General features: G+C 51.6%; 4 protein-coding genes across 7 annotated transcripts; 3 read left to right on the plus strand and 1 right to left on the minus strand.

Moving 5' to 3' along the window:
* Nucleotides 1–380: 380 nt before the first annotated feature.
* On the plus strand, nt 381–8,060 carry TPP1 (tripeptidyl peptidase 1). Its single transcript, XM_068988407.1, has 13 exons — nt 381–400; nt 512–583; nt 830–969; nt 2,235–2,385; nt 2,595–2,722; nt 2,880–3,058; nt 3,225–3,423; nt 3,571–3,759; nt 3,994–4,063; nt 4,527–4,647; nt 4,732–4,890; nt 5,059–5,184; nt 5,383–8,060. The coding sequence occupies exons 1-13, from the start codon at nt 384–386 to the stop codon at nt 5,521–5,523; spliced, it is 1,692 nt and encodes a 563-aa protein (XP_068844508.1). The 5' UTR covers nt 381–383; the 3' UTR covers nt 5,524–8,060.
* Nucleotides 8,061–9,002: 942 nt separating this feature from the next.
* Nucleotides 9,003–10,364, plus strand: TAF10 (TATA-box binding protein associated factor 10). Its single transcript, XM_068988158.1, has 5 exons — nt 9,003–9,234; nt 9,373–9,527; nt 9,764–9,828; nt 9,917–10,031; nt 10,215–10,364. Exons 1-5 carry the CDS (start codon nt 9,003–9,005, stop codon nt 10,302–10,304), a joined length of 657 nt encoding a protein of 218 aa, XP_068844259.1. The 3' UTR covers nt 10,305–10,364.
* A 27-nt stretch (nt 10,365–10,391) lies between these two features.
* ILK (integrin linked kinase) lies at nt 10,392–17,558 on the minus strand. Of its 4 annotated transcripts, none has more exons than XM_068988154.1 (13): nt 17,505–17,558; nt 16,928–17,043; nt 12,954–13,119; nt 12,692–12,787; nt 12,412–12,508; nt 12,235–12,318; nt 12,050–12,135; nt 11,822–11,931; nt 11,585–11,712; nt 11,368–11,489; nt 11,173–11,272; nt 10,935–11,065; nt 10,392–10,765 (listed from the first exon to the last, which is right to left on the minus strand). In XM_068988154.1, exons 2-13 carry the CDS (start codon nt 17,014–17,016, stop codon nt 10,616–10,618), a joined length of 1,359 nt encoding a protein of 452 aa, XP_068844255.1. In that variant the 5' UTR covers nt 17,017–17,043; nt 17,505–17,558; the 3' UTR covers nt 10,392–10,615. The 4 variants fall into 4 exon arrangements, with proteins under 4 accessions (XP_068844255.1, XP_068844257.1, XP_068844258.1 ...); XM_068988156.1 differs by having other exon boundaries at nt 16,928–17,038; nt 17,505–17,551; XM_068988157.1 differs by lacking the exon at nt 17,505–17,558 and adding an exon at nt 17,370–17,491 and having other exon boundaries at nt 16,928–17,038.
* Nucleotides 17,559–17,824: 266 nt separating this feature from the next.
* Nucleotides 17,825–21,200, plus strand: RRP8 (ribosomal RNA processing 8). Its single transcript, XM_068989327.1, has 7 exons — nt 17,825–17,923; nt 19,079–19,448; nt 19,675–20,128; nt 20,215–20,344; nt 20,471–20,577; nt 20,662–20,758; nt 20,986–21,200. Exons 1-7 carry the CDS (start codon nt 17,825–17,827, stop codon nt 21,103–21,105), a joined length of 1,377 nt encoding a protein of 458 aa, XP_068845428.1. The 3' UTR covers nt 21,106–21,200.
* The last annotated feature ends 348 nt before the right edge of the window (nt 21,201–21,548 follow it).

Below are 21,548 nucleotides of genomic sequence, written 5' to 3' on the forward strand. Positions count from 1 at the left end.
TCTGTAAATTTTCAGTGCAATCCGCTGAGGCAGGGCACTTTTAACCTAACAGTCTCCATATTCTCCATGAAGAAACCAAGGCTCCGAGAAGCTGTGACTTTCCTGATATCATGTATCTTGTAAGGACCTGGATCTCTGGGTCTACGGGCCTCCAGAGCCCCTTTCTTAAGCACCGCCTACACTGTGCTGAGCCTGGGCTCACCCAGGGTTTCACAGTCCACAGAGGGAGCATCTGAGTGGCCGCCGCACCCCTTCTTCAGCATTCAGGACCACCCATTTGAGGGCGGGGCCAGCACGTCACTAGTTCCTAGGCAGAGGTGGTGGTGGAGGACTGCAGGGCTCATGTGATCTGTCACATGACAGCAGACGAGAGGAAAGGCAGAATGGGACCTCGATCCTGGTGAGAAATGGGGGCTCCGGGCGAAGGGAATCACGCTGGAGGGAGTTTATGTTGGAGGGTGGGAACAGCAACAGTCCAGCTCCTGCTGAAACCCATGTGCTGTCCCTGCAGCCTCCTAGGGCTCTTTGCCCTCTTTGTCACTGGCAAATGCAGTTACAGCCCGGAGCCTGACCAGCAGAGGAGGTGAGTTGACTTAGCACTGACCGCCCCTTCCCCATGGCTTGTCCTGCACCTATTAGCCTGGTTCCAGCCTCCCTCACTGGCTTACCAGCTCCTGGTAGCCCCCTCCATAGTTCCCAGGCTCAGTCTGATCATCCATCTCCTGTGATTCAAATCTGCTTCTGAATCTTCCTCCAAATCTAGGTCTAATACTGAACCTTCCCATCCCCAACTTTAATAATGAAGGCTGTGTGACCCTTGACCCTGCAGGCTGCCCCCTGGCTGGGTGTCCCTGGGCCGTGCGGACCCTGAGGAAGAGCTGAGTCTTACATTTGCCCTGAGACAGCAGAACGTGAAGAGACTGTCCGAGCTGGTGCAGGCTGTGTCGGATCCTGGCTCTCCTCACTACGGTGCTTGGCGGGACCGCGGGGCAGGATGTGGGATGCAGTGAGGGACACGGGGCTGGGCTGAGCATGGGACAGTGCAGGTCATGTCAAGTGCATGCTCTTAGGGCCTGTGGAGGGGGTGATATAGGACAGATGAATGGCAGTGACCTTCACTGAAGAGTTTCTGAATAAAAAAGTGAATGGGAAGTACTGTCCAAAACTAATTCACATTCTTCCCTCCAAAACTTTCCACCTGTGTTCATCAGGCTAAAAAACTGAAAGTGGGTATGGTTAAGAGCACAGGCTTGGTGATCATACCTGAATTTAAATTATGACTCTACTGCTTGCCAGCTGCCAAACAAGTGGGGAAGTGGCATCCAGTACATGTAAATTTAGCTCACTACCTCAGATTTCACCTCCAACCCCTGCTAAATTCACTCTCATTTTCTCCTCCACTCAAACCCTAAAGCTGTCAGTTCCAGCTCTGAAACAGTCCACTCTCTCATCGTTCCTTGTTGCCACCAACTCAGCTGATTACTCTCTCACCTGGACTGCTGCCCACCCCACCTCGCTGGTCTGCCATCTCTTCCCCTCCAATCCACTCCCTTTCAACTTCACAGTCTCCTCCAAGAGTCGGTGTTTTGCTCCAACGGTCAAGCTGGACCGTGTGCTTCCTCCGAGGAAGCCCCTTGTGGTGGGGAAGGAGTGGGAGTGGTAAGCGTGTGAGGGGGCAATCTAAGGTTCACCCAGGAGGTGTGTGCATGATCCATGCAGAACAGTGACTCACCATGTTCAGCTTAAAATCAGTAAGTATGAAGATCTGAGCTAAATTAGATAATCATCTTATAACTGGTCCTGAAAGTTTTAAAAACTTTTATTGGAAATAAACTTAAAATGAACATTTTTTTTTAAAATTCCACTGGCAGTCCAGGGGTTAGGACTCAGTGCTTTCACTGCTGTGGCCTGGATTCTATCACTGGTAGGGGAACTAAGATCCCACAAGCTGTGTGGCATGCCCCCCGACCCCCAAAAGAACATTTTAATCTATTAATCTCATTTGTTTTTCATGATCATGCGGTATTTGCAACCTACTCTCCTTTAGGATAAATCCATATTCCCCCAAGTTGAGCCTACACCTGTATGGCCTGGCTTTTTACTAGAAGCTTCCCACCCATCCCTCAAGCCCCTACTCCAGTTTCCCTAGGATGTCCCAGTGCCTCCTGGTTGGAGTCCAAAACGAGCAATTTGGAAAAGCAATGAATGAAGGCAATTCTACTGAACCCCTGCAGGCAAGTACCTGACCCTAGAGGATGTGGCTGAACTGGTCCGGCCATCACCACTGACCCTCCACACGGTCCAGAAATGGCTTTTGGCAGCTGGGGCCCGGAACTGCCACTCAGTGACCACACAGGACTTTCTGACTTGCTGGCTGAGTGTCCGGTGAGAGGAGATAATTGCCTCACAGAGGGTATTGATCACCCCATCAGGGAGATTTGTCTCCCTACCAGGGGGAGGGAGCTGAGAGTTTGCAGGTGCTGCGGGTGAAAATGCGTGGGAAGATAACGACTAACTACCCGGTGATGCTCAGGCAGCCACTTCTGCTCTGCTTCATGCTTTCTGACCTGTGTTTTCTGAACTCTTACCTCCAGACAGGCAGAGCTGCTGCTCCCTGGAGCTGAGTTTCATCACTATGTGGGAGGACCTGCGGAGACCCATGCTGTGAGGTCGCCACATCCCTACCGGCTCCCAAAGGCCTTGGCCCCACATGTGGACTTTGGTAACATCCCGTGGGGCTGGTGGAGGTTGGAAGGGCAGAGCCAGGGATGGGAGAAGTTTAGGTGCCACAGGGGGTGTGAGTGTGGGTGGGATCACAGTGGCAAAATGAGGGTTGCAGTCTAAAAGATCTCTTCCTCAAGCCTGACTCCTCCCCACAGTTGGGGGGCTGCATCGTTTTCCCCCTACGTCAACTCTGAGGCAACGCCCTGAGCCACAGGTGCCGGGGACTGTTGGCCTGCACCTGGGAGTGACCCCATCCGTGATCCGTAAGCGTTACAACTTGACGGCACAAGATGTGGGCTCTGGCGCAACCAACAACAGTCAAGCCTGTGCTCAGGTAAGCCATGCAGGGAGCCTCAGCATCCTCGCAGCCTCTTCAAGGTGCCTGACCAGCCTGGGGCTGACTTTCCGACTCTAATCCTGTGATCTGGAACAGCATCCCCCGACCTGACCCCTGGGGCTGTGTTTTCTGACCCATGAATCTCCTCTGACTCCCCCTGTAGTTCCTGGAGCAGTATTTCCACGATTCAGACCTGGCTGAGTTCATGCGCCTCTTCGGTGGGGACTTTGCACACCAGGCATCGGTAGCCCGTGTGGTCGGACAACAGGGCCGAGGCCGGGCCGGGATTGAGGCCAGCCTAGATGTGGAGTACCTCATGAGTGCTGGTGCCAACATCTCTACCTGGGTCTACAGTAGCCCTGGTACTGCCTAGGGGATTGACTGGTGGGGACAGAATTGCGGGGGAGTAGTGATCTTTGCACCTTCAAGGGAATTCCATGAGATAGAAGGAGATCCTGATAACTTCCCAAATGATTGCCCTTTTGCCCTCTTCTCCAAAAAATATCCAGGCCGGCATGAGTCACAGGAGCCTTTCCTGCAGTGGCTTCTGCTGCTCAGTAACGAGTCAGCTCTGCCGTACGTGCACACCGTGAGCTACGGCGATGACGAGGACTCCCTCAGCAGCACCTACATCCAGCGGGTCAACACTGAGCTCATGAAGGCGGCGGCTCGGGGTCTTACCCTGCTCTTTGCCTCAGGTGACCTCCTACTCTAAACTTGGACCCCATGCCCACTCAAGATGAGAACTTTGACCCCACAGTAACTCCTGGACCTGATCTCTAACTCATAATCTGAACTCAACCTAGACCACTGACCTGACCTCAACTCTGACCTCTTGCAGTAATAACATGTGAATTTCCTCTCTGACATCTGAACCTACATTCCAAGCTCTGACCAATGAAACTGAATGCTAAACCTGGTCTCTCTCCCAGGTGACAGTGGGGCCGGGTGTTGGTCTGTCTCTGGCAGACACCAGTTCCGTCCCAGCTTCCCTGCCTCCAGGTAAACACCCAAGCCCACCACTTACTTGTGATTTCATGGTCTAGAACCTTTGCCTTGACCCCACCAGGTGCTCCTGTGGGTCAGCACTCAGTCGTACCTGCTCTGATTGTGATCATGCAGTATTTTCAGTCTCTCCTCTGGTTCCTGCACCCCCCCCCCCCTGCTTCTTCCCAAAGGTCCCAGGCCCCGAATCTCCTGAGGACAGAGATCCCAGTATTCTGCTTCCTCGGTCCCCAGGCATTTTAGTGGGAGATTTGGTGGATGTTTTGTAGGGAGAAGTGTGCACAGTCACCTCAGACCATGCCTTGAGGGCCACAAACCTCTCAGTCTTCCCCGTGTACATACTTCACCAGAGTGCTTTCCCAGTCCCTCCAGCAAGACCCAGGCCACACTCACCCAGCCCTATGCATTTTGGAGGTGTCTTAGAACTGCTACATTTCTGAGTGCTGTCTTCTTCCCTCAGTCCCTATGTCACCACGGTGGGAGGAACATCCTTCCAAAACCCTTTCCGAATCACAGATGAGGTTGTTGACTACATCAGTGGTGGCGGCTTCAGCAATGTGTTCCCACGGCCTTCGTACCAGGTATGTGTGTGTTTGTGTTGGTGGAGGAGAGATGGGTGGAATCCTCAGTACAGCAGATGGTACTTACTCAAGAGTGTCTTTCAGGAGGAAGCTGTAACCCGGTACCTGAGCTCCAGTCCCCACTTGCCACCATCCAGTTACTTCAATGCCAGTGGCCGCGCCTACCCAGACGTGGCTGCACTCTCTGATGGCTATTGGGTGGTCAGCAATCATGTGCCCATTCCATGGGTGTCTGGTACCTCGGTGAGAATCAGTCTGGCTCCAAACCTCCACCCAGCGAATACCCCTACCTTCCAACCCCAAGACCTTGCACCCAGAACCCCTGACTCCTCAGAGACCTCCTACCCATCCCTCCCAAAAAATCCAACCACTATGAATCCCTAACCTCTACTTGCACGCTCACCCTTGCAGGCCTCTACTCCAGTGTTTGGGGGACTCCTATCCCTGATAAATGAACACAGAATCCTCAGAGGGCTACCCCCTCTAGGTTTTCTCAACCCAAGGCTCTACCAGCAGCGTGGGGCAGGACTCTTTGATGTGAGTATGGAAGGAAGGGTTGTGGCCATTTTCATATGAAATAACAACATTCATACTCGTAAGAATATGTTGAGTGCTGAGATGAACTTGAGGGCAATTCTGATGGGGTGGGATAGCCTCTGGAATGTGAATACAGGGTAAGGGGCTATAGTCTGTTAATATCAGCAGGTCCAGATCTGATGCCCACCCTCTCCCTAGGTAACCCGTGGCTGCCATGAGTCCTGTCTGAATGAAGAGGTGGAGGGTCAAGGTTTCTGCTCTGGCCCTGGCTGGGATCCTGTGACAGGCTGGGGAACACCCAACTTCCCAGCTCTGCTGAAGACACTAATGAACCCTTGACCCTCTCCTGCTAGAAGTGTGGCCCTGTCCTCTGCCCCACAGCAGGTGGCTGGGTCCCTTATTCTGCAGTGTTGGAGGCCCTGCTGAACCCTTAACCGTTGACTGCCACAGACAGCTTATCTCCCTAACCCAGAAATGCTGTGAGCTTGACTTGACTCCCAACCCTACCTGTTCCATCATACTCAGGTCCCCCTGCCCCAGGTTCCTCAACAGGTGCCATAACCAGCACTATTTGGGAAGATCCCCTGCATACAACCACTCTCACCCCCACCCCCCAGGGCCCCCTGCTCCATTTCTTTTCTTTTCAACCAGGCTTTTCCAACGTGTTTGCTACACTGTCTGTGTACACTATTTCACTGCATCCTCATTCCTCAATTCATTGCCATGAGACCTCTACTCTTACTGTTTTACTCTTTCCTTCTCCCTAAGAAATACTCCCAACCTTTGCTTTGTGAGCTCTCTGTCATAGGAGCCTACTGCCTCTTCTTTCTTAGCTTCCAGGGCTTAACTTCTCTGACCACTCCCTCTTCCTCCTTCATTCCCTTTTCCCTCCTTCTCTTTCTCTGCTTCCTCATTAAACATTGTTGTATTTTGTTGCTCTATCCTTTTGTAAAATTTTATAACTCTTGGTTTTTATTTTATCAAAGTATATGGGCACATTGTCAAATACTTCTTTAAGTCTTACTGCAAAAAAATAGCCACGCCTTGTATATCTACCCCCATTCCCTGCTACTTGAGGCAATCATTTCAACTGTTTCTGATGATTCTTTAGTGTGTGCTAAGTCGCTTCAGTCGTGTCCAACTCTTTGTGACCCCATGGACTGTAGCCTGCCGGGCTCCTTTGTCTTTGGGGTTCTCCAGGCAAGAATTCTGGAGTGGGTTGCCAGGCCCTCCTCCAGGGGATCTCCCTGACCCAGGGATGGAACCTGCATCTCTTAAATCTCCTCCATTGGCAGGCATGTTCTCCACCACTAGTTTATCTCTAAATAACATGCTTATATTGCTGTTTATTGATTTCCCCCTGCCCAGTTATAGCCATTACTGACTTCCTATTAGCTTGTGATCATTCTTCTGCCTTGTCCCAATCACTCAAAATCCGCACCACCCATTCTTTTGTCCTCTCGATACAATCCTATTTTTGTCTGAGCTGCATACAGGATTTGCATTGGTACAACTGTGTAAATGCTAATCATACCTAATCCATGTAGTGTCATTACTCTATCCTTTGTCTTTTGCTCTTCTCACTTGACTCATTGTCCACTGGAACAAATCTATGACTGGCATCCACAGCCATCACCATCTCACTAAATCGGACTTTCCATCCTACAGGGATTGATACCTCAAAAGCAAGATGTGTAATTCTCAATAGTTCATCTCCGTTCTTCCCAATCCCAAACTGTTCTCTTTTGTTTCTTATTTATAAATGACACTATGCTTGACACTTCCAACTGAGCCAGAAACCTAAAGTATAATCCAAGTTTCCCATTTCCTTCACCTCCTCCCATCATCTTCTTGTCAACAAGTCCTACTGACTCTATCTCTTAAATACATCTTTATCAACCCAAAAGTTCTTCCAATTATATTTCCAAAGTGTATCTTGAATTCATCTACTTCTCTCCAGCTCCACTGCTACTACATGAGCTGTGAGCCATATTCCTGCTCCTCTGAATTGAGGCCCTTGCAAGAAGTGTCCTTACATCCTGCCTTTCCCTAAACCATCTACCAGTTGTTTATTCACTAAGTTGTGTCTGACTCTTTTGCAACCCCATGGACTATAACCCACCAGGCTCCTCTGTCCATGGGACTTCCCAGGCAAGAATACAGAGTGGATTGCCACTTCCTTCTCCAGGGTTCTTCCTGACCCAGGGATGGAACATGGATATCTTGCATTGGCAGACATGTTCTTTACCACTGAGCCACAAGGGAAGCCCCAAAACCAACTATCAGAGCCATGATTTACAAACCTATCTCACTTGCTATCTGTTTCCAAGTAACAAATTGTTTACCCTTCCCTGTCTCCCCACACTCCCCTCCATGCACTTTCATTCACTGTTGCTCAAGATATTCTTTGCCCTAACATTACCCCTGGCTTCCTGTGCCTGGCTGAGGTCCAGAATTCTCTCAAGACTCAGCTCACCTTCTCTTGTGAATCTTTTGGCTCCCTGAAGCTAGTTGATGTGGGTATGACAGAAGAATCCTAGATTCTTGGTTCTGATATAGACTAGAGAGAGCCTGGGGGAAGTAAGTTCAACTCTCGGAGACTTTTCCCTCATCTGTTAAGTGAGGATATTGATACCTGCCTCTAATATTCAGGAAATCATTAAGTGGAATAAACTTAATGGAATGCGTAACACACAGATGTAGGCAGCAACTATTAGTTCCCTTCCTCCCTTGCACTGCACACCCTGTGTCTACCTCCAGTATTTTAACTCCCATATATTGGTGAAATGGCAAGTTTAACTGTTAATGCCTCCCTTTGCAAGACCACTGGTGCCCGGAGGAGTAGAACCTTCTCCTACTTAACTCTGTATTTGCAGACCCTAGCTCAGGACTGACAAAAATAAATTTTTGCTGTGTTGAAAACGCCACTCTTTCACTAGCCGTGATTTTACATAAATTGTTTATTAAGACTGAAAGACAGCCATCCCTCTGTATCCTCGGGTTCTCCATCCACAGATTCACCCAACCGTGAACTGAAGATATATATATTTTTAAATTCCAATTATAAAAGACGAAACTTGAATTTACCATGCACCACTAAACTATTTACATCGCATTGGATATTATAAGCAATCTAGAGATTATATAGAGTATACAGTGCAAATACTATGCCATTTCATATAACGGACTTGAGCATCCACGGATTTTGGTATACATGGGTTGGGGACGGGAGTGGGGGGAGTCCCGGAACCAATCCTACCAACCCTTCACCACCTATACGGACGGTGGACTGTACCTCTCTCCCCATCTGCAGCAGCACTGTGTCAGCTGTCCGGTTACCTTCACTTTGGGCAGCTGGCGGGGAAAGAGGCTATTCAACTCCACTACAAACCCTTAAAAGGCTGGATAAAGGAACTTGGAAAAGATGCAGACAGGCAGGCGACCAACAGTAGAGAGGTGTCGGGGCGATGAGCCTCAAAGCAAGGATTTTAGGCGTCAGGCTGGGTGAGGGGGCCTCAAGCCCACAGAAGAGAATCCTCGACTTTGAGGGGTTCCCATCCCAGCGGATCCACACTGGAGAACCGCGGGTCCGGACGCGAAATGTCCGCGCCAGCGCAGTTCCGCAACACTTGGTCTCCGCCCTCCGGCCTTTGTCATGTAGCGGCTGGATGGGCGGGGAATAAAGGAAGGAGGCCTAAGGGAGGAGCGAACGTGGCGTGGGAGGAACGAGTCGTGGGGCGCGTGACGTCACCCCTGGTGTGTGCGTAAGGTGAACGGAAGCGGAAGCGGCTCTGTTCGCCGCCTCTCCCACCGGCCCGATGAGCTGCAGCGGCTCCGGCGCGGACCCCGAGGCGGCGCCGGCCTCCGCCGCCTCGGCCCCGGGCCCGGCGCCCGCGGTCTCGGCCCCCGCCGCGCTGCCCGCCGGCACCGCCGCGGAGAACAAGGCCAGCCCCGCGGGGACGTCAGGGGGGCCTGGGGCTGGAGCCGCGGCAGGGGGCACTGGAGCCGTGGCGGCGCGGGCCGGGGAGCCTGCCGAGCGGCGCGGGGCGGGTGAGGGCCGGGACGGGTGAGGGCGAGGGCCGCGCTTTGGGCTGGGCCCAGCGGCGGGTGAGGGCAGAGGGTAAGACACACCTAGCGGAACCCTCGAGCCTCCCACCTCCGTGTCTCAGTTTGCTGGTTTTCCTCCAGCTCCAGTGACGACCGGCGGCGCGGCGCCCCCGGAGGGGGCCATGTCTAACGGGGTTTACGTGCTGCCAAGTGCGGCCAACGGAGAGGTGAAGCCAGTGGTGTCCAGCACGCCTCTAGTGGACTTCCTGATGCAGCTGGAGGATTACACGCCTACGGTGGGCTTCCCGCCTGAACAAGGCTAATGACTTGCTGTCATGCCAACTTCTGCCACACCGTCTGGATTTGCAGCATCCTCTTGTGTTTCTCTTCCTAGCTTTTGTGATTTTTCCCTTCTGCCCACCCAAACTGGGAGCTTCCTGATAGCCAGGCCTGCCCTCCATTTCCCTTACCCCAACTCTCAGCCCCGCTGTACACAGGGCTAACGCTTACAGTCGTCTAATTGATTTCTCAGATCCCTGATGCAGTGACTGGTTACTACCTGAACCGTGCTGGCTTTGAGGCCTCCGACCCACGCATGTGAGTAAACTCAGGGCAGGTTAGAGTGTTGGGTGTTTGTGTGGAGTTTGTTGTCTATGCTCTTCTCATACCATTTTTTTCTCTCCAGAATTCGGCTCATCTCCCTAGCTGCCCAGAAATTCATCTCAGATATTGCCAACGATGCCCTACAGCACTGCAAAATGAAGGGCACAGCCTCTGGCAGCTCCCGAAGCAAGAGCAAGGTGTGAGGGGAGGCTCATTGATTCAGTAATTACCTCCTACAGCAGCAGAGGCTTAAATTATCCTGAAACCCCTTTGAGGGAAATTAAGCCTTAGGGGAGGTGAAAGACCTACTCAGGGTCACCTGCCTGGGATTGAAATCTGGAATTCCTGTGTTCAGCTGGTGCTCTTCCCTCTTCCCTCAGGACCGCAAGTACACTCTAACCATGGAGGACTTGACCCCTGCCCTCAGCGAGTATGGCATCAATGTGAAGAAGCCGCACTACTTCACCTGAGCCACCCAGTCTAAATGTACTTGTCTGTTCTCTTGTCCCCACACCAGCCTGTTTTCATAATAAACTTTATTGTGACAGGCAGGGCTGATCCCTCCCATGCTGGGAGACACCGTGTGGCAAGTGACAAAGCTTTGAGCCCATTCCCTTTTGGGGCCACAATGGTAGGGATGGGGGCAGGGGATGGGCCCCATGGCTGGGGTAGTACCATGACTAGTGGCAGGGGAGGCAACCAGAGGCCTGCTGCTTTGGGGAGGTGCACTCCCCTAACCGTGTCCTGACACCTCTGGAGTTCAGATAAGGACTTTCCAGCTCTACTTGTCCTGCATCTTCTCCAGGATAGGCACGATCATGTCAAACTTGGGCCGCTTAGCAGGGTCTTCATTCATGCAGATCTTCATGAGTTTACAAACGTGGGGGGAAATGCCTGGTGGGATGGTAGGCCGAAGGCCTTCCAATGCCACCTGCAAACACAAGGAAAAACAAGGTGAGTCTCAGAACTTGAGTCTCATGTCAGGAGAGACGTCTAGCCCTCAGGACAGGATTCTGTATATTTGAATCAATGTGGCAGGAGCCCAGCCCCACTACAGTTATTGTCACTACCACCACAAGTATATCCAGTTATGCTCTCACCTTCATTCCAATTTCCATGTTGGAGAGATCAGCAAAGGGTACCTCCCGTGTCACCAGTTCCCAGAGAAGCACTGCAAAACTCCACATATCTGCTGAGCGTCTGTTTGTGTCTTCAGGCTTCTTTTGCAGAGCTGGAGGGATAGGACTTATCTGTTCCAGCTGCTTGTCCTGTCTGTGTTCCCTTCCATTACTACTGAGCTGCCCCTTCTCTGCCTCACATCATAATACCATCACTCACCTTCAGGAGCCACCCAGGCAGGTGCATACATGCGCCCGGGGCACTGGAAGGAGAACTTGACGTCGGCCATACTGATTCGAGCAGTCATGTCCTCATCAATCTGAGGAAGAGAAGATAGTTGTGTGGAAGGAGGTAAGTCCTATTCTAGGGAGAGGACCTCTGGGGCTTGGGCCGGGAGTGAAGTTGTGATCTCACCATTACACTACGGCTGTTGAGTGCATGTCGTGGGATGAGGGGTTCTAGTGTGTGTAGGAAGGCCATGCCCCTTGCCATGTCCAATGCAAACTTCACAGCCTGGCTCTGGTCCACAACGAAATCTAAGTGAGAAGGCAAGAGTTAAATCATTTGGAGAGGCTCACAGACTTTCCTTCCCCACACCCTGCTGTAGTGAGATTTGGCACTCCCTACTCACTGGTGCCTTCATGTAGCACATTGTACAGGGATCCGTATGGCATCCAGTGTGTGATGAGGGTCGGGTGAGGAGCAGGTGGAGACTGACAGGCACCAAGCACTGGGAGCACATTGGGATGTGAGAAAATCCTGGAAGAGGGAGAGAATGCCCCTGGCTGAGATCCAGCATAAAAGATCTCCCTCTGGGTGCTGACAGGGCTCCTTGAAATCAAGGCTTCCAGTTTAGGCATTGCCCCACCTGAGCCGGGGACACTCCTCATTGAAGTCCCTGCTCTTCCTCGTACTCCAGTCTCGAACCTTTAGCATCTTCACGACAATGTCATTGCCCTGCCAGCGGCCCTTCCATAGCTGAGGGACAGATAAGGGTTAGAAGGCTTTAACTAAGGCCACTGTTTTCTTGCCCACTAACTGGAGGAGAAACTTAAAACAGGTGCACAACAGGTAATATGGTGGGGTGGGGAGTTACCTCTCCAGAGTGATTCTCGTTGAGCTTCGCCAGGAAGTTGAGCTGTTTGAAGTCAATGCCGGAGTGTTTGTTCAGAGTCCCATTTCCTGAGAGTGTGGGCAGGTCAGGTACCCAGCTTCCCTCTTTCCCAGCCCCAGGAGTCCAGGACTATTCTCTCACCACCCCTCCCCTCACAGCTGACTCACGGGGCCGAGTGCGGGTAGTCCCCTTCCAGAATGTGTCCTTGTATGGAATACGGTTCAGATTCTGGCCCATCTTCTCTGCCCGCTCTGGGGAAGAAAGACAAAGTCTTGACCTCAGCTGTTGTGTGGAAAGAGACAGGCTAGGACAAGACAAGGACACAGCGGTGGGTGGGGACAGACCTCGGAGCAGCTCTCTCAGGGGTGCCTTGGCTTTGTCCACAGGCATCTCTCCATACTTGTTACAGATGCTGACAAGGGCCCCATTCGCCACAAGGTCCTGGAATTAAGAGATGGCTGTGATGAGGGCATTCCCAACTAAGCATGAGTGCAGATGCAGTACAAACCTTGTGAATGTTGTACACAGGACAGTACTCACAGGATGGGTGGAGGGTTCCAGAGTCTCCCACTCAAGCTCAAACTTCTTCCCACCCATCCCAGAGTTCAGGGCCTGAGTACTCACCTCTGCCACCTGATCTTGGCCCCAGAAACAGGCATAGTGCAGGGGCACATTCCCATGCTCATTCACCGCATTGATGTCAGCTTTGTACTGTAGCAGCTGGTGCCCATAGCCAAATAGAAAGAGGTAGAAGGTACAGTCAGTCCCAAATGAGAGAAGTGTACTAAGGCATGCAAGGAAGGAGGGAGATGAGTACACATACTTTGTACGTTATGTTATAATGCCTGTGTCTTCCAGGCATGTGCATCAAGGGGTTCATACATACCTTCTGTACAATATCACGGTGCCCATGACTGGCTGCCAGGTGCAGAGGGGTATCATCCCCACGGTTCATCACATTGATTCGTGCCCCCCGCATGATCAGCATCTCAACCACAGCAGATCGGCCTTCTCGGCAGGCCCAGTGCAAGGGGGAGAAACCATGATCGTCCCTATGAGGAAGGCGCAAGGGTCATTGATTTGGAAATGGGATGGGGGCAAAGGCTTTGACACAGGAAAAACTTTAATATTCTCTCTGCATACTCTCCCTGGGAAGCCTTACCTCTAGAACTTTGATTCTCATTCATGCCAGCAACTCCAAAAGCTGTCCAGTCCAGACTTTCCCCTGAGTTTCAAACCCAACCAACCGCTACCTGAAATCCCAACAATTCCATATGATTCACTGTTTTCATCTCCCTCTAGCCTTTCTTCCCAGGCACCTTCTATCATTAAATGGTAACATTCTTCATCTGGTTTCCTCTGCACCCCTTTGGCAACATCTGTTGGTTCTTTCTGTTTTCACCATATCTTGTACACTGCCTTACTACATAGGTACTTGTCACACTGGATTGTAAAAATCTGTTAAATGGACTGTCTTGTCTATTAGACTAAGCTTTTTGAGAATTGACAGCAGCTGTTCAGTGCATGTTAATAGGAAGGAAGGGAAGCTTTGAGAAGAAAAGCCATAGTTTATGGAAGAGGAAGCAAGTTTACTGACTGGTTTTGGTTCTGATACTGAAATTAGAATCTAAAAAGGGAATGGAATTAAAATGATGGTTTGGAGGGGTTTATAATGAAAAGGAGAAATGCTTTGGGTAAGTCATTCATGAGGCAGATACCGCCACATAAGACAGGATTCTTCTCAAGCAATCCTAGGTACAGAAAACAACAAAATGAGAATGACTTAATTAGAAAGCTGTACCTAACTTTTTTCTTTTCCGAAGAACTTCTCTATTTTATAAAGTTAAATGTATAAAAAAACAACAACAACAAAACCACAATTGGGTGGAAACTAGGCCTGCCTGACAGCCTGGGGCCATAAAAGGAAATTCCCTCCAGTCCTGGGCTGCAGATCCAAGGGGCGGAGCTAAGGGGGCGGTCCGTGGTCTGGGCCGTCAGCCTCCGGATGCCTTAGTGCTGCGGTCACTTCCCGTGTGGGGGCTCTAGGCGGGGCCTGGAGCTGATCAGGGGTATGGTCACCCCAGGCAATCCAGATGTCCTCAAAGCCAAAATGGGTGGTGGGTGTGACCTTTAACTTACTGATTTCCCTCTACAGCTGCCCTCATCTGTTCACAAAGATAGCCAAAAGCTTTTCTGGGAGGTATTCCCTCCCTCTTCCTAAAGCAATCACCACCCCTTACTTATCAGTCAGTTTTGCATCCCAGCTGTTTAATTTGTGCCCCAGTTTATCACCCTCTGGCGGTCTGTGGCCCCAGAGAAGGCCAGAGCCTGAGAGCAAAAGTATGGGCACAAGGGTTCTGCCCACTGCCATGCTCCGGTCACCTCAGAGCCTGAAGTTTAATCCCAAAGAGACCAGCAGGAAATTGACCCTTACTTCATATCCACCATATACCCAGTTGGGGCCCCGAAGCCTATCCACTCATACCTGCACCACTTTCACTAATACCACTCTTTGATGCCAGCTTCATTGGAAAAAGTTACCTACCCTTTATGATGCCACCAACAAAATAGTAGCTGTGTTCTCTGTCTTTATCAGAGCACCGTTTGAAGAATTACATGAAAAATGGAACGAGTGTGAATTACAGAGAAATAGTGTAGAGTCTAATGGGGACCCATAAAGCCTGGATGAAAGTGACAGGTGATCCTTAACTCTCAAACCTAAAATCTATTTTCTCCTCACTTTAAAAAAATTCCACGATCCTGAATCAGCATCACTACTGCTTTTCTTGCCTTCCTGTCTCAGCCAACCTTAAAGAGCTTGTCTACATTCACTTTCTCTACTTCACATTCAACCTGCCCGGGAGACCAGTGCCTTGAGGACAAGCATTATGCCTGATTCTGGACTCCTAGCACCCAGTGCGTGTTCAGTATAGTTCCTTAAATGAAGGAACCAAGTATAGTCTGGTTTTTTCCACTTGTTTTCCTCTGAAACAGCTCTCACAGAGATCATTAAATACATAAATAATTGTAAATTCAATGGTTACACTTTAGTGCTCAAGTTCTTTGACCTCTTAGCAATCTAGAGTACCACTGACCACTCCTTTCATTGAAACATTCACTTCTTTAAGCCTACTCCAATATTCTTACCTGGAAAGTCCCATGGATGGAGGAGCCTGGTGGGCTGCAGTCCATGGGGTCGCTAAGAGTCGGACACGACTGAGCGACTTCACTTTCACTTTTCACTTTCCACTTTCATGCATTGGAAAAGGAAATGGCAACCCACTCCAGTGTTCTTGCCTGGAGAATCCCAGGGACGGGGGAGCCTGGTGAGCTGGTGTCTATGGGGTCGCACAGAGGCGGACACGACTGAAGCGACTCAGCAGCAGCAGCAGCATATTTTCCTGTTTGGTCTTCTAGGTTTCTCATCCCCTGTTTCATATCCACCTCTTCAGGTGCCATCTACATGCTGTGTGTGTGTGTCTGTGTGCGTGCATGTACATGCTTAGTCGTGTCTGACTTTGCAACCCCATGGACCAGCCTTCCAGGCTCCTCTGTCCATGGGATTTCTCAGGCAAGAATACTGGAGTGGATTGCCATTTCCTGCTCCAGAGGATCTTCCAGACCCAGGGGTTGAACCCGCATCTCCTGCCGGCTCCTGCCCTGGCAAGTAGATTCTTTACTGCTGAGCCACCTGGGAAGCCCATCTTCATGCTGCTGCTGCTGCTGCTGCTAAGTCGCTTCAGTCATGTCCGACTCTGTGCGACCCCATAGACAACAGCTCACCAGGCTCCCCCGTCCCTGGGATTCTCCAGGCAAGAACACTGGAGTGGGTTGCCATTTCCTTCTCCAGTGCATGAAAGTGAAAAGTGAAAGTGAAGTCGCTCAGTCGTGTCCGACTCTTAGCGACCCCATGGACTGCAGCCCACCAGGCTCCTCCGTCCATGGGATTTTCCAAGCGAGAGTACTGGAGTGGGGTGCCATTGCCTTCTCCAGGCATGCTAATATCGCCCAAATCTTTGTCTCCAAATCAGATCTCTCCTGAAATCCAGCAGCCTACCCCACATCCACTTTATTGTCACTTAAATGTGTGCAGAGTGGAACTCACCACCCTTCAGCCGTGTCCTTCTCAATAAAAGGAACCACTATTTACCCAAGCCAGAACCCTGATCATCATCTTTGACCTCACTTTCCACACCAAGTCTCACCAATTCTTTATCCGAAAGATTTCAGGAATTTGATCACTTTTTTCTTTTTTGCCTGTCCCAATTCTAGTCTAAGCCATCACCACTTGAGATGGACTAGGCAGTTAGTTGCCTCTCTTCAAATCACCACTTGCTCTTCATAAAGCATCCAAGATGACACTTAACAAATGGACAATCTCATCGTACCATTACATGGCTCTAAACCCTTGCCCTTGCAATAAAAAATTATTATAGCCTAAATACTCTTGCATGATCTGACTGACCCTTGCAGACCTTTCCAGTCTTCTGTCATTCTACACTTGTGCTTAGAGCTTTAGCCCACAGAAGCCCAGCGGTTTTCTCTCCTCTAGCCATATGGAGCTCCGGACAGTTTCTGGCACTCTCTGCTCCGTGTCTTGCCCCCTAGCTTTTGCCCATGAGGTTCACTGAAGTTAGAATACTCTGCAGACTCTGCCTGTAAATTCTTATTCAGTCAAGATTCAGCTCAAACAACAGCTTCCGGTGTGGAGACCCTCTGCCCCGCTGACAGGCTGTGCTTAACCCTCATCACACTGAATAGGAAAGTAAGCCGCCCGCACCAGAAGTGAGTGAGCACCCCACAGAGCGGAGAGGAGCATGTCTTTGCCCTTCCTCTCGCCCCCCAGCCACCCCAGCTCACCCCTGGTTGAGGTCGTTCTCCGTGTTGTCCAGCCACAGGCGGACCGCAACCGCGTTGCCCTCCCGGCACTGAGTGAAAATGTCGTCCATAGCAGCGTCCCGGCAGAGTCCCCTAGACTGGGAAAGTGTGGGAACTGTAGAAGGATCTTGGGGGGGGTGAGCCCCAGGCTTTGTCCCCTACAGGAGAGAAGTCTGGTGTTGGGCTGTGGGTCTGGGCTCTGCGTCCCCAGCTACTGGATGTCTGAAAGGAGTTAGGGAGGCAGCGGAATGGTCCTGGACTGTGTCCCTTGAGCGCGAGGGAAAGGCGGATCGGGCGAAGTAGGCGTTGATTAAGAGGTAGTGTCTTCCGAAGGGATGTCACGAGAGCAAGCACAGAGACCCTACTCGCGAACAGAACTGGGGGGGGTGGGGGGTGGGGGGTGGGGAGTTTAGGCGCCGTATACCCTGGAGGAGGCGATCGGAGGTCCTTGCCGGGGATGGCCCTCGTTCCCCACTCGGAACCGAGTAGGTGGAGGGAGGGGTGACCGCTTGGTAGAGCTCGAGCCTTGGGGAGGGGGCACGGGTGCCCCCACACTCACCGGGACTCGGGCTAGAGGAGCCTTCTCCGGGGAACTCCCGTCCGGCCGCGCCCGCCGCCCGGCCCCGCCCCGCCCCTGGCCCTCTCAGGCCAGCGCGGGCCTCCTTCTCCCAGCCCCTCCCTCCCGCCTTCCTTGCCCTTCTAGCCCACCAGTGTCTAAACTCGATGGTTTTCGGCACTGCGCTGGCTGCTCTAGCCACTTCAGCGCTCACTCTTTGGTTTCCTGCCCTGTTCCGGCGTCTCTGAGCGGTCTGATTCTTAGAGACGTGGTCTGCACGTGGAGAAGCGCGTGGATCCCGCAACCTTGCGCTCCCCAGCCCCATGTTCGAGGAACCGGAGTGGGCCGAGGAGGCCCCTGTAGTCGCGGACCTCGGGTCTGTAGCCTTAGGGCTTCGGCCCACGGCAACCTCTCAAATCAAGGTGAGTGGCCCTGCAGGAGTACTCAGAACAGACTCTGCTGGATTCCGGAGCTGGGGCGCGCCGCGTGTGTAATTAGGGGGAGGGGGGCCGCTTGCAGCCTCCCCAAATCCGGAACTTCCAAACGAAAGTGACGTTGGAACTGAGAGAGAATTGGTGAGTAGAAGTTAGTGAAGCAAAGAGGGTTTCTTGGAAGGAAAGTCATGTGGAGAGACCCGGGTCAAGGGAGCATGACACAGAATGAGAGGCAGTGTGGTAGAAATTGGAGGGCTACGTTAGAATATTTGCACGTTAAAGATAGAAGCCAATGGAGTGTTTTAGCAGGGGGATGATTTCTTCAGATTTGCGTTTTGAAAATGTAACTGGTTGCCGTGTGGAGATTGAAAAGGGCAAAACTGAATGGCAGTGAGGCCTGTCAGTGCCACTGTTCAAAGGGAGCTGGTGCTGAGGGAGTACTGAGAGTCTCCAGGATGAGTGACCCGTTCAGTAGGACTTCAGTCCAGAACGGTCTCCCAGACAGTAGTCCTCCTTTAAGCCTCTCCCGATGTGAGGGCTGCTGCACTTGCTCAGGCTCTTTCTGTCCTTCAGTCAGCCTGTGACATGAAATCTGCCTGCTTTATTCCCTCCTCTTCAACCCCTCGACCCACTGCTGTAATCCCCGCCACTGGCCTCTGTCTGCAGCTTGTCTCTTTCAGTGTTTTTTTTTTTTTCTTTCGGTTCTTTACACTACAACTGGAGGCATCTTTAATACACACATGTGTGATCATCTCACTCTTATTTTCAAAAATCTTCCTACTTTTTATAAAGTGGTATTAGCTAGAGGTAGAAACCTGAGATTGAGGGTTGGAACTCCCGGTCACTAGCCTCGGTCCTGTAGCTCGTGGCCTTACAGTGTTTCTCTGGGAACCCCATCACCTCATCTATACAATGAAGAAAGTGAGGTGGGTGATTTCTCTGCTCTCCAGCCTCCCAAAGGTTGGGATGGCAGTTTTGAAAGTTCTTCAGACCCTGACAGTCTTCGTGATAAGCTAGATAAGTTGATTGAGAATAATCCAGATGCCTCGTTACAGCATCTGAGTGAGGTCCCCATCTCTCTTCTTATTCCCTAGGCCCCATCCATTCTCCCCACCCCTGCATTCATCCCTTGTTTTCCCCCAGGGCGCCAACCGCCGCCAGCTCTTGGCCACATTACGGGCCCTGGAGGTAGCATCTGTTCCCCAGCAGCCCCCTAGCCTGCCTGGCAGTGACTCTGAGGAGGAGGAGGAGGTAGTGGAAACAAAGAAGAAACGCACGAAAAAGGGCTTGTTTGCTGGTGCGTCTAGTGAAGTAGAGGAGAAAAGGAAGAAGAAACGTCACAAACAGGGCCCACCTAGCAGTGACTCCAAGGAAGAGGAGGTGGAAAGGAAGAAGTGCCACAGAGGCGTTCTTCTTGGCAGTGACCTGGCTGAAGAAGAGAGAAAAAAGAGGAAATGCCAGAAACAGATCCCTTCAAATCTTGCCCAGCCCCTGGACAGTGTTGACCAAACAGGTAGTATTTGTGGGACGATGAGGGCTGGGGGTGTGGGATTCAGCTGACCTTACATATAACAGAGTTCGTCTGCCACCAGTAGGTATGGAGTTAGGGAATAAGAAGTACTTTCCCATAGACCACAGTTTCTGTCTTAGGGACAGGGGTATGGCCAGGGTGACGTGCTAAGCCTCTGAATTCAGGGTATCTTGCTCCCCAGTATGCCTTTCTATCTCTCTTTCTTCAGATTCTAAAGCTTGGAATTCTAGTGCTGCAAGTGATCTCACCAAGCCAACCTGTGAGACCCCTTCCTCTAATCCTCCCCATACGTTGAGTCGCAAGCAATGGCGGAACCGGCAGAAGAACAAGCGTAGACAGAAGAACAAGTTTCGGCCACCTCAGCCACCAGAGCAGGCCCCAGCCCCAGCCTCTGCAGAGGAGGCAGAGGTGCCTTCTGCCCCCAGTCCAGACAGCCATGGAGCCCGGGCAGAGGCTCTTCGAGCCCGCATGGCCCAGCGTCTGGATGGTGCCCGGTTCCGCTACCTCAATGAACAGCTGTACTCAGGGCCCAGCAGTGCTGCGCAGCGCCTCTTCCAGGAAGACCCTGAGGCCTTTCTCCTCTACCACCGTGGCTTCCAGAACCAAGTCAAGAAGTGGCCACTGCAGCCGGTAGACCGCATCGCCAGGGATCTTCGCCAGCGGTTAGTGAAAATCAGGCGCTGTGAAAAGCTAGGCGTGTCAGTCCCAGGCTCAGACCAGACCAGTGAGCTCTTCCTTCCATTCCCAGGCCTGCGTCCCTGGTGGTAGCTGACTTTGGCTGTGGGGACTGCCGCCTGGCTTCAAGTATCCGAAACCGTGTACACTGCTTTGACTTGGCCTCTCTGGACCCCCGGGTCACTGTGTGTGACATGGCCCAGGTAAGCCCCTCTCTTCTTCCATGAAATGCGCTCTGCCCACCCTGCATCCTTGTGTCTACTAGCGTTCAGTGCTGGCTTTCTCCTTCCTATAATGTGTGCTTAGTACAACCTTCTCACTCTCCGCAGGTGCCTCTGGAGGATGAATCTATAGATGTGGCTGTGTTCTGCCTTTCACTGATGGGAACCAACATCAGAGACTTCCTGGAGGAGGCAAATCGAGTGCTGAAGCCAGGGTAGGTGCTCCCAAGACACAGCTGCATGACTGTGTGCACATGTGCGTGTCAGTGTACTTACCCAGAACTTTCCGTCCTTCTCAGGGGTCTCCTGAAAGTGGCTGAGGTCAGCAGCCGCTTTGAAGATGTTCGGACTTTTCTGGGGGCTGTCACCAAACTGGGCTTCAAGGTCATCTCCAAGGTGAGGGCCCCAGGAAGTCTGTCCTATTTTTGTCATATGTGTGGCCCTTCAGGCTAATAATGGTGTTCAGGAAGGAGGTCATTGTCAGACACAGATGTTTGCTCCTTGAAGGCTTGAGTAGTGGGAGAGAGCTGGGAAGCTTTCTGAGCAGGGGTGGGGCCTGGACGGAGGTGATTTGAAGAGCTGGGATGAGGACTTAGAGCTCATTGGGTCTTTTCTGTCCCTAGGATCTGACCAACAGCCACTTCTTCTTGTTTGACTTTGAAAAGACCGGGCCCCCTCGGGTAGGGCCCAAGACTCAGCTCTCAGGCCTGAAGCTTCAGCCTTGTCTCTACAAGCGCAGGTGACCTTTGGAGCCCCCCTTGAACGGGGAGCCAAATCTTAAACTCCAGACTCAGTACTCTGAAGACTGTATCCAGCCAGACTGTGACCCAGGGCCTGGTACCACGCTTACTCCATCTCAAGAACAAAATGTAATGAAACTCGGCTCAACCCTGCTGTGATGAAGGCTTCTTGGTTCTAGAAAGCATAAAGTCGTTAGGGCTAGCTAAAGAGTAAGGAGTTCATTGTGAGAACACAGGAGTATGTGGGAATTACGGATACCCTCAGTGTCATGGAAACTACATGGTTTGGAATTCAAGGCATCTCTGGGTTTGGTGTCTGTTTTCATCTCAAGAGCCATATAAGCTTTCTGTCCTAGCAGCTCCACTCTCTGTTCTGATTTTCCTGTCTGCACACCAGATCCCTCTGCTCACTCAAAGCTTTTACAGCTTTGGTCTGCCCGGGTCTT

The sequence above is a fragment of the Capricornis sumatraensis genome, chromosome 16 (genome assembly GCF_032405125.1).
Source record: "Capricornis sumatraensis isolate serow.1 chromosome 16, serow.2, whole genome shotgun sequence".
NCBI classification, from domain to species: Eukaryota; Metazoa; Chordata; class Mammalia; order Artiodactyla; family Bovidae; genus Capricornis; species Capricornis sumatraensis.

Coding starts and splice junctions, on each gene's coding strand:
- TPP1 (XM_068988407.1), top strand. Junction 2,723..2,879: donor GGCCCCACATGTGGACTTTG/GTAACATCCCGT, acceptor TCCTCCCCACAG/TTGGGGGGCTGCATCGTTTT. Junction 4,891..5,058: donor CATGGGTGTCTGGTACCTCG/GTGAGAATCAGT, acceptor TCACCCTTGCAG/GCCTCTACTCCAGTGTTTGG.
- TAF10 (XM_068988158.1), top strand. CDS start 9,003: ATGAGCTGCAGCGGCTCCGGCGCGGACCCCGAGGCGGCGCCGGCCTCC. Junction 9,829..9,916: donor GAGGCCTCCGACCCACGCAT/GTGAGTAAACTC, acceptor TTTTCTCTCCAG/AATTCGGCTCATCTCCCTAG. Junction 10,032..10,214: donor GCTCCCGAAGCAAGAGCAAG/GTGTGAGGGGAG, acceptor CTCTTCCCTCAG/GACCGCAAGTACACTCTAAC.
- ILK (XM_068988154.1), bottom strand. CDS start 17,016: ATGGACGACATTTTCACTCAGTGCCGGGAGGGCAACGCGGTTGCGGTC. Junction 13,120..16,927: donor GAGAACGACCTCAACCAGGG/GTGAGCTGGGGT, acceptor CCTTCCTCATAG/GGACGATCATGGTTTCTCCC. Junction 12,509..12,691: donor GCCAAGATCAGGTGGCAGAG/GTGAGTACTCAG, acceptor TCTTAATTCCAG/GACCTTGTGGCGAATGGGGC.
- RRP8 (XM_068989327.1), top strand. CDS start 17,825: ATGTTCGAGGAACCGGAGTGGGCCGAGGAGGCCCCTGTAGTCGCGGAC. Junction 20,345..20,470: donor CTGTGTGTGACATGGCCCAG/GTAAGCCCCTCT, acceptor CACTCTCCGCAG/GTGCCTCTGGAGGATGAATC. Junction 20,759..20,985: donor GCTTCAAGGTCATCTCCAAG/GTGAGGGCCCCA, acceptor TTCTGTCCCTAG/GATCTGACCAACAGCCACTT.